General features: G+C 39.8%; 1 protein-coding gene across 1 annotated transcript; it reads left to right on the forward strand.

Moving 5' to 3' along the window:
* Window positions 1-7,742: 7,742 nt before the first annotated feature.
* Window positions 7,743-8,657, forward strand: LOC148535014 (olfactory receptor 7A5-like). Its single transcript, XM_088464907.1, has one exon. It carries the CDS (start codon window positions 7,743-7,745, stop codon window positions 8,655-8,657), a length of 915 nt encoding a protein of 304 aa, XP_088321033.1.
* Window positions 8,658-10,124: the final 1,467 nt, after the last annotated feature.

A 10,124-nucleotide genomic window follows, 5' to 3' on the forward strand; every position in this document is an offset into this window, starting at 1 on the left:
AAATTTGTGTAAGAATTTTACAGTTTTATATTACATAAATTTCAAACCTCAGAAAGCATATACACTAATTAACCAGATGAAGAAGTTAACTTTTTAAAGGCAGAAAAGTGAATAAATGTCCCAGAGCAGTTTGTTGGGCAATTTAATGACATAATATTTAATTTTCCCCTAGAGGTCTTTCATTAACATACTGTATAAGGAGAGTATAAAATCGCTATAAACATATAATCTGATTCTAAAATGAAACAAGGACTGGGACAGACAAGTTATACGGTATGTCATCTATTACACAGTGATTTTATACCACAACAGAACTGTTAGATTTTTATTTCACAGATAGACTTGAAAATATGAGGAATATTACTTAGGGCATTTGCAGCTGTCAGTATCAGCACAGTGCTGTGTACTATGTACAGCAGGGCTGTAACTAGGGTAGTGTGACCAGTGCCATGGCACAGGGCACCGCAGGGCAGGGGGCGCTGTTTGGGCCTGTCAATATTTCTGTTTATTATCATTCTCACTTGTAGCTTTCTCTTCTTTTATCCCCAGCCCTATGTCTTCCCCATGAGGCCATGGCCCTTTTTCAGATGAACTATCTTATGTCCCTGTTTAAAAAATGGGGGGGGTATCAATGCTCTCTCTGGTACAGGGCACCAAAAAGTCTACTCACGGCTCTGATGTACAGTGGGTAGAAAAATAGCTGACACCAAAATTTCTTGCAATACTTTGTATAAAGAAACTGTAACAATTTTTAGGTACGTTATTTCAGCAGTGTCAGTTACACTATTTGCATATCAGTGACAATGTATATTTTTTTGTCTAGTTCAGAATTTAGATTTTTTTTAAAGAGTATATCTTTGAATTAATAATCAAAAATATTACGGCTTTAAAACAAATATGCTAAAGTTTGTGTGCAGTGACTTCATGTCCTGTTTTCACACTATCCATAGCGGCCACCGGTATTCTGTGCATATTACATACATTTCCCAGATGTTTGTCTAAATGAGAGAGTATTTATTAGTGTGAGATTATCAGTGTGATCCTCCCATTTATTAAGGTAAATACATCTCCACTGTCAGTGAGACACTTCACAGTATTGAATACTTAAAATTGTGAAGTATCTCACTGAGGGTTCTATTTACTACAATGCAGATTGTAGTGTGATATTACCGACTGAGAGCCGTTTTCAATTTGAGCCGAGCCGCGTTAACTTTATGCAGCCCGGAGTTAACACCGACTTCGCTGGTTTTACCAGCGGAAAAGTATTGCGCGCGTGCCCGATACTCCCCTATTCAATATGGAAATAGGCAAAAACGGCACCCGGTGATACTGAAACCAGCGGAAAGTCCTGTCATTTTTCAACCTGACACCCACCAAATGATGCTCTGACATGGGGATTCACTATGGTTCCCCCCCCCCCCCCCCGATTTGGCTTGCTGAAGGTATTTGGGGTTTTTAAATGGGCTCAATAGCTGCTAATTAGCGTTTTTCAGTACCTGATGCAGAATAGTATTTAGGAGTATTTTTTCCTGAAAATAACTTATCCCAGCAAATTTGGGGTACTTGAAAATGGGGATGTGCATATTTAAAAGTTGCTAAAGTAAAGTTGAAAAAATACACCTGCTGCAAGCACCTGTAATCAAAAAAACACTTGTGGCATACTTGGGGACCCCCCAGAGTCAAGTTCGCTAGTTTTTAAGTTTGTACCCAAACATTTTTTTTTTTCACCCCCTTTTTCATACTTTGGGGTGTCCTTAAGTTTTTTTTTGTTTTTTTTGACACAGATTACCATTGGGGGACAGTCTGAAGGCTGCACGGGGGTTCCCTAAATGTTGCTCCCCAAAACCCCTATTCTGCACTGTTTTTCGCCTGCCATTCAAAGGCGATACTTTTCCGCCTATTACATTGCATTGACTTTCCGCCTAGGCGAAAAGTCTTCCAAATTGAATACGGCGTAAAAGCAAAACCAGCGAAAATGACGTCACAGGCGAACAGTTAACGCGGATCCGGACTTAACGCTTCAAATTGAATACCCCTATGAATTCGCATTGCAAATTCAGGCAATATCACAGGGATTTACTACAAATTCCTTGCAGGGACAGAGGGCCTGATTCAGAGCCGTTCGCTAGCGGCAGTACGCTCGTTCCGAGCGATGTTCGCACATCTGCGCATGCGTACGGTTTTTAGTACGCATGCGCGAACCAGTCAGTGCGGCCGATAAATCGTTTGTACGCTATATAGCGAGTGCCTGCTATTTTGAGTGACAGAATGGGGCGTATGTGGGTGGTAACAGGGGAAGGTGCTTGAAAACGGGAAGTGGAGATCCGTTCGCAGGCGTGCTTAAAGGTCAAAACGGGCGTTTTATGGGTGTGCATAATTAATATAGCAGCGTCAATGACCACGTCACTTGTTTTTTTTTAACTCAGAACTGCTCGCAAAATAGCGGTTGAAAACACCAACCACAAGAATAGCGAGCAGTTCATATCCTGTTCGATGTACTCGATTAATCTAATAAATAGCGGACATGACGTATGGTGCGAGCGGCCAGGGGGCGTTTTTATCAAATAAACGAGCGTATGTTTTGCGCGCTCGTTCAGTCTTAGAGGTGGGAACAGACTGCAATTTGCGAAGGGATCATTTGAATAGCCACCCCTTGTTTTTGAACGAACGACCGCAAATAGCGAACGGCTCTGAATCAGGCCCAGAGCTTGCGATAAAGCTCTATCCCTGCAAATACCCTCTGCAGCTTTATCACGGTATTTTCGCAAATAATACTGTGACAAGTGCCGACGCATGCGCCAACTGACCATCGCCAAGCACTGCCCCCCGGTGGTAAGCCCCACCCCCCACAATCACGGACCCCCCCATGGGACCCCCCCGTGGCCCCCCTCCCTTAATTACACTTACCTGCAGTCATCGATGCTCCGATGATGTCCTCTGTGGCTCCGGTCAGCTGACATCCTATACTACACTGGGACTCTGTCAGGTGATGACCGGGCACCAGTGCAGGCTGGGAGACCAGCTGACCAGAGGGAGAACATCACGGGAGCCCTGATCTCCGGTCCCTGGACTCAGGTAAGTTTTGTTTGTTTTTTTACTATTTTTTTTTCTTTTTTTTCTGCAGTGTATCAGAGTGTGGTGTGGTGATGTGGTCACTGGGGCCGGCTCTAGGCTCTGCTCTGCATGTTAGAGCGGAGCAGGAGTCCGGTAACTAGGGGAGGCCCTGGATAACACCCCGGTATTTTTTCACAATTTATGTTTAGTAACTTTGTCCAGATTACATTTCCCATTACAATTATGGGAAATGCGATCTGCTTACTAAAATTAAGTGATAATTAGGGCTTTACATAAAATTCTACTCCAATTGCCCTGAAGTAACTTTAGGTGATACTAAAATAATGTGAAAAGGGTGTGAAAACACCCTTTTTCACTTTATTTTAGTAAAAATAATGTTAATAAATAGAGCCCTGACAGTGGAGATGTATTTACCTTAGTATATGGGAGGATAACACTGATAATCTTACACTAATAAATACTACCATTGAGCTTGAACGATTATGAAACAATATTAGGAACTATTTGAGACAGGAGCCGTTTTCTTGTATTTATTTGAATATACACTATTTTCTTCTCTTTACTACACACTATGGGGTATACAGTATATACTAAGGTGAGAGTTTTAGAAGTGGAGATGTTGCCCATAGCAACCAATCAGAGTCTACTTAACATTTAACTAGCACCTTCTAGAAGATAATAGCTAGAATCTGATTGGTTGCTATGGGCAACATCTCCACTTCTAAAAACTCTCACATTAGTAAATATACCCCTATATGTCTTTAATATTTCACCGCCTATATGATATCAAGAAGAAATCTTTTTAATGCCTATCAATAAAGAATTTATTCTTTTAAACATTTATTGGTCTCTGTTCACCTCCTGTCAGCTTCCCTGATTCACTGCTGCATAGGAAGACGCAGCATTGGATGAACTGTGTAAACAATGGACATCTGAGTCACCCACAGGTTACTGAGGATGTCCAGTGAAATCACATAACCAGGGCCAGTGAAGCTGAGTCCTAGGACGCAATGAATGGATTCCCCACAACCAAAACAAAAAGGCCGACATGCCTCCGTTTTCTGAGACACTTCCTGTTGCTGACCCCAAATGCCAACAGCATGTTGATCACTCTGCAGCATTTGGGGCACTACAAGCGACATCGCAGCCCCAGAGTGAAAAGTGATAAGGTGCCAGCCGATCAGCTCCCAACTGTCATCTCACAGGCTGTGTTTGAAAAATGACAGTTGAGAGCTGATTGGCTGGCACCTTATCACTTTCTTATCACTTTTCACTCTGTCTCCTAACACTGCTTAGTAAATAGACCCCTAAGCTTCACAGACTCCCTTATAAGTGTGGACAAACTACTAGCATTTATCTACACACAGCACGATGCCCAATATATCTGCAGATATACTGGGCATTGGCTGTGCAGCAGAGCCATCTTGATATGTCTGTAAACGACAACATTCACAGACATATCCCTGGTACACACTGGCCGATGGGCATCTGATCAATTGATCGGCCAATATATCTGCCAGTGTGTACCCAGCATTACCATATAAATGCATAAGTATTTAAAGGCTGCAAATTTTTTTTTTTAAAAAGCACAAAGATGTAACTTAGGGAATTGTAGTGATATATGCTGTTATTTATGTCACATTGATGGAGAAACATAAAAAAAGATACCTATGTCCCATACAATATATCCTGCAGCAACACATTCAGTTTAAGGTGCACACAGAGGGCTCAAGGAGACTCCATGTAAATGGAAGAAATTAGATTTATTTAAATGTTATAAAAGGTTTCTTTACTGTAACCATGATACTGTGATCGGCTTTTCCATAAGACTGGGTTTGACTATTAAATATCTGAGAAAGGTTCGGTCATTTTCTAAATAAAATTAATATACAGAGCTATGAGGTTTAATATCTGAATATAGTATATTGATCTATATGTAATTATATGTAATATACATGAAATCACTGCGACATCTAATAGTGAGCAGATGCAAAGTGCCTGTATACACTCAAGCCCAAACTGTATCAGTTCTGTCCTCTACATCATGATTGTTTTCAGTTAGTAGAGTGGCAGAGACTCAGGTCTGAACTCAGGTACAGTAGTAGAGTGTATGTAATTTAGGTGCATATGGATAGCAGTGGGAAGATAGTCAAGAACTCAGGATTGCACTTGGGTAGCAGTGTATTATGGAATTCAGGAATATACTTGAATAGTGGCAGCAATTCAGAAATGAACTTTGGTAGCAGAGTGGCAGGAACTAATATTTTCACTCGGGTAGCAGCGTGACTTGGAACTCAGGATTGCACTCGGGTAGTAACAGGAGATTAAGGGGTAAATTTACAAAGATGGGAGTTCTATTTAAGAAGTGATGTTGCCAATAGCAACCTATCAGATTCCAGGTATTATCTTTTAGAAAATGCTAGATAAATGAGAAGTAGAATCTGATTGGTTGCTATGGGTAACATCACTTCTTAAATAAAACTCCCATCTTAGTAAATTTACCCCTTAAGACTGTAGTTGTGTAGCAAAGTGGAAAGAAATGAGGATTGCAAAATTCAGTAATGAATCCTGGGTATCAAACTGTATCAGTTCTTTCTTCTACCTCCTGATACATGTGTGTTATGGAATATGCCTCAATGCTTTAATGTATTTACTTGTATGTGCATATTTTACCAACATACTAAAAATAAGCTCCTTTCCATGAAGAAATTCAGTCTGAAAGATATATGTTGCATTCTATAAGATTTGCCTCATTTGTTTAATTAATTCATTATACTGTATTTCAGCTAGGCACATTGCAATCAATGTCAAATGTATCCAGGTTTATACAGCTCTGTGACAAATGAAAATAACACGTGACATGAATATATGTAAAACATCCTGTAAATATACACTGTATCTTTATATTAAGTGAGTGGTTACTCCTGTAAGTTATAACCTACTATGGGGAATATGTATCAATGCGTTTTTGCAATAATTTTTTCCTATATTCATGGTTGTCGCTAAAATAATTTTTTTGGTCATATGTATCATGCTCTTATCGTGATTTATATCGTGCTTTATTTTGTGTTAAAAATCTAGTTTGCTTATATCACAAAATGTATTCTGGAAGCATTGAAGTTTATTGAATGCAATATAATCATGTGTATCAAAAGATGCAGCCAGACTTTTAACACAAGATTTGTAATACAATTAATGGTAGCTGTAGATGGCGTAGAATGCATTTGATGTTGCATTTAAACTTTTATCTTTCCTTTTTTTTATTTTTTTCTAACAATGATTTTATGGTCCAGAATATTTTTAGTTGTGGTCTATTAATATTATTATTTTTTAATTACATAAATATATATATATATATATATATACAAACCCACATATATAGTATATATACTTATGTTTATTTATATATATGTGTGTGTGTGGGCCTGCCACTTATGGCTGAAAAATGAAGCTGAAATTCAACATTTTTAAAATATTACAATAATATGGGGTAAGTAGTCATAATTACTGCTTAGAAACAGAAAAAATGTACAGTACACTCTTAGTAGTTACATTTTATTGTTTATATGTGAGACTCATGTTACAACAGAATGGACATTACACTTACACTTATGATTGACACACAAACAAAAAACTGAGGGCCTGATTCAGAGCCGGACGCTCTGAACAAGCGCCCGCTCTGAATCAGGACGGGTTTTTTTTTCATAGTGCGGCCTTTTAGCCGCTCGCATAGCTGTGGGTTACCACCTACAGCTTATGCGAGCGTCCATGATGATGGTCGCGATGGTCAAGACCATCACGACCATCGGGCTTGCGACGAGACCCCTGCAGTGCTTTTGGCTCTATCAGAGCCAAAAGCACTCCCACTGACATCACTAGTGATGTCAGTGTGGCCGGACCCAGACGGTAGGCGTTCCCATGGGAACACCTCCGTCCGGGCAGCCACGCCCCCGGCACGCCCACCAAAGGGGGCGTGCTGTCACTCACCATCGACAGCACGCCCTCTTTGGTGCAAGACCCAGAGCGACGGTTTGCCCGTCGCTATCCGGGTCTCGCGCATGCGCACGACGGAGTAGCCTCCGTCGTGCGCATGCGCACTTGCCCAACATCGACCCACTTGCGAGCGCTCAGCGCACGCGAGCGTGTCTGAATAAGGCCCTGAATGTTAACCAAACTATACTTAAAAGAAAGTTAGACATGTGACTCATGTTACATACGAATGTGACTCACATTACATTTCTGTCCCCAGTTAAAGGGCTCTGATACAAACTACTCAAACCTGTAGAATTCACGTGAATAAATCATTTTAGGCCTGCTTATCTTCCTGATTAACTGTGAAGATGTAGAAAATTTTTCATCTGGCAATGATGGTCATTTCCACCTGCAGCCAACTTGCTCCATTATGCTCACTAAGTATTCTCCATCTCTGATGTCCTTGATCTCACCTGGGTAACTCTTTCCTTCATAATCAACATAGAACCAGTCACCATTGTTAACTACATCATTTGAAGTCACTCTGACAGACATACAATATACTACAATCTTTTAGCGTCATCGATATACTAAAATGTTAGCAGTTATGTGAAATGTAATTTTCATGTATTGTGTCCTATATTTCATGGAATGACCCTTCTGATTATTGTCTTGCAGATTGGTGACAGAATCTCATGGAGAACGACACTTCTATTATAGAATTCCACATTTTGCCATTTTCCATGAAAGCCGGTGATGAAACCCTCATTTTTTATGTTTTTTTCTTAATATTCCTACTTGGACTCCTGGTGAATTTAGCTATAATTACAGTGATATGTTTGGATTCATGTTTACACACCCCCATGTATCTTTTTCTCTGTAACTTGTCCTTTGTAGATATGTGTTATACAACAGTAACTGTCCCCAAACTGCTGGACATGTTGCGATCTCGGAATAACACAGTAACTTTCACACAATGTTTAACTCAGATATACTTTTTCTTAATAGCTGCCAGCTCTGAGGAGATACTTTTATTTGTGATGGGGTATGACCGATACATTGCGATCTGTCATCCATTACACTACCACCAGATACTGAGCAGGAAGATCTGTATTCTGCTTGTGACGATGACCTGGTTATGCGCATGTTTAAATTCATTAATACTTATATTTTCAATCCTAAAAATGTCCTTCTGCCATTCTGTCACCATTCATCAGTTCTTCTGTGATATTAAAGCTCTGATTAATATCTCCTGTTCTGGCTCAAACATGTTTTTTATGGTTATGTATGTTGACATAGTGTTACTTGGCTTTTGTCCTTTCCTCATCAATGTGATGTCATACAAAAAAATTATCACTGTTATATTACATATAAAATCAAGGGATGGAAGAAGAAAAGCCTTCTCCACCTGCTCATCCCACCTCGCCGTCATGATCATCTACTATACTAACTGTATATCTGTATACCTGATGCCACCATCAGAGCAATACAATACTCTAGAGCAGATCATGACCGTGCTGTATACTACAGTGATCCCTATGGTAAATCCTCTTGTATACAGTCTACGCAATCATGAAATCAGGAGAGCTCTTCAGCGATTTGTGGCATAGCCGGTAACTCCTCATTTGTTCATAATTAGCCTCTTTCCTGTATCCATGTTCTGGTAAATGTCCTTGTTGACAGCTGGTCCATACAGAAAATGAGTGGCCATTGGATGGGAAAGAATGCTATCTGAGCTGCAGAAATAATACAGTCCCTTACGGTCCTATCATGGTCTTGCATGGTCATAAGCCTGGTTTCAGAGGCTCACATGTATTTGTAAATCTACAAAAGTGTATTACTGTAATGAGGACATTGACCTCCTGAAGATACACCTTAATACTAATCCTCATCGATGGAGACTATTATGTACCAGCTGAACATATCATTGAAAACATCAAGTTGAAGAAAACATCACCCACCTGCCCAGCTCTCAGCTTGAAGCAAAACATTTACTCCTAGTTGGGTGCCCATCATTTTTAATACCAACATTCCCACCAAGTTATGTACAATTTCATACATATATCTACAGTAAAATGTTTCTAATCAATGTTACCTCCACAATAAATATTATGAACTATAAGCCTTTCAATAAAGCAGTTCATTAACAAATCAATTGTCCTGGGTATTCTCTTGTTATTCATGCTGATGGTACACAGATATACATCCACCCTGATCACTGTAATGTTCTCGGCCCTAAATACTTCCACCAATAGATACAGTACCAAGGAGGCCAGAACTAATGAAAGGTGGACAGACCACCACAGGTACTAGAGTCTTACAGTATACATGGCTCTAGTGCAGCTGCACAAAAAATGCTGGAATTATTTTACTACTATTTTACTATGACTTGTGTGTATGGATTACATCGCTGTGAAACAAAAAGTCACTTCCTAACACTGCCTAATATTGTTCTTGATCAACAATATTAATTTGACCCTAATTGAGAGGAAACCTAACTGATGATCAATGAGACAGTGGGAATAGATTAAAAATTTTGAAAGTAAAGGAGAGCAAAGAAATGGAGCTATCGTTACAGGGTCATTTTGAATGCAGATTGTAGTTAGGGAGTGCGCCGGACCATTTTTGCCAGATTTGGATTTGGTTCTAATTCGTCGTCCGGCTTTGGATTTGGATTTGCCAAACTGCGGTGACTGGCTTTGGATTTGGATTTGGATTTTTTTTCTCATAAATTGACAAAAAAAGCAAAAATTACATAAATTGGTCCTTTTTTTCTTCTTAGAGTATCATTAACCTCAATAACATTAATTTCCAGTAATTTATAGTCAATTTAGAACACCTCACAGCTTATAATATTGTTTTCAACATTATTGGCCAAAGGTTGCAGTGAGCTGACTGGTTACTAAGTGACAAAGCAGCTTTGCAGCAGCACATGCACCACAGTATAAAGCACATCTATGACACATTGCCACACAGCAGTGGCAGAAATGAAAAGTAGTGCACCCACCCAGTGGGGTACGGCCAGCAGAATCACAGTACTTGTTTACAAAGTGGGCTACGGCCCTAGGAGTCACAGT

The sequence above is a fragment of the Taudactylus pleione genome, unplaced genomic scaffold, assembly GCF_031769625.1.
Source record: "Taudactylus pleione unplaced genomic scaffold, aTauple2 ptg000061l, whole genome shotgun sequence".
NCBI lineage: Eukaryota > Metazoa > Chordata > Amphibia > Anura > Myobatrachidae > Taudactylus > Taudactylus pleione.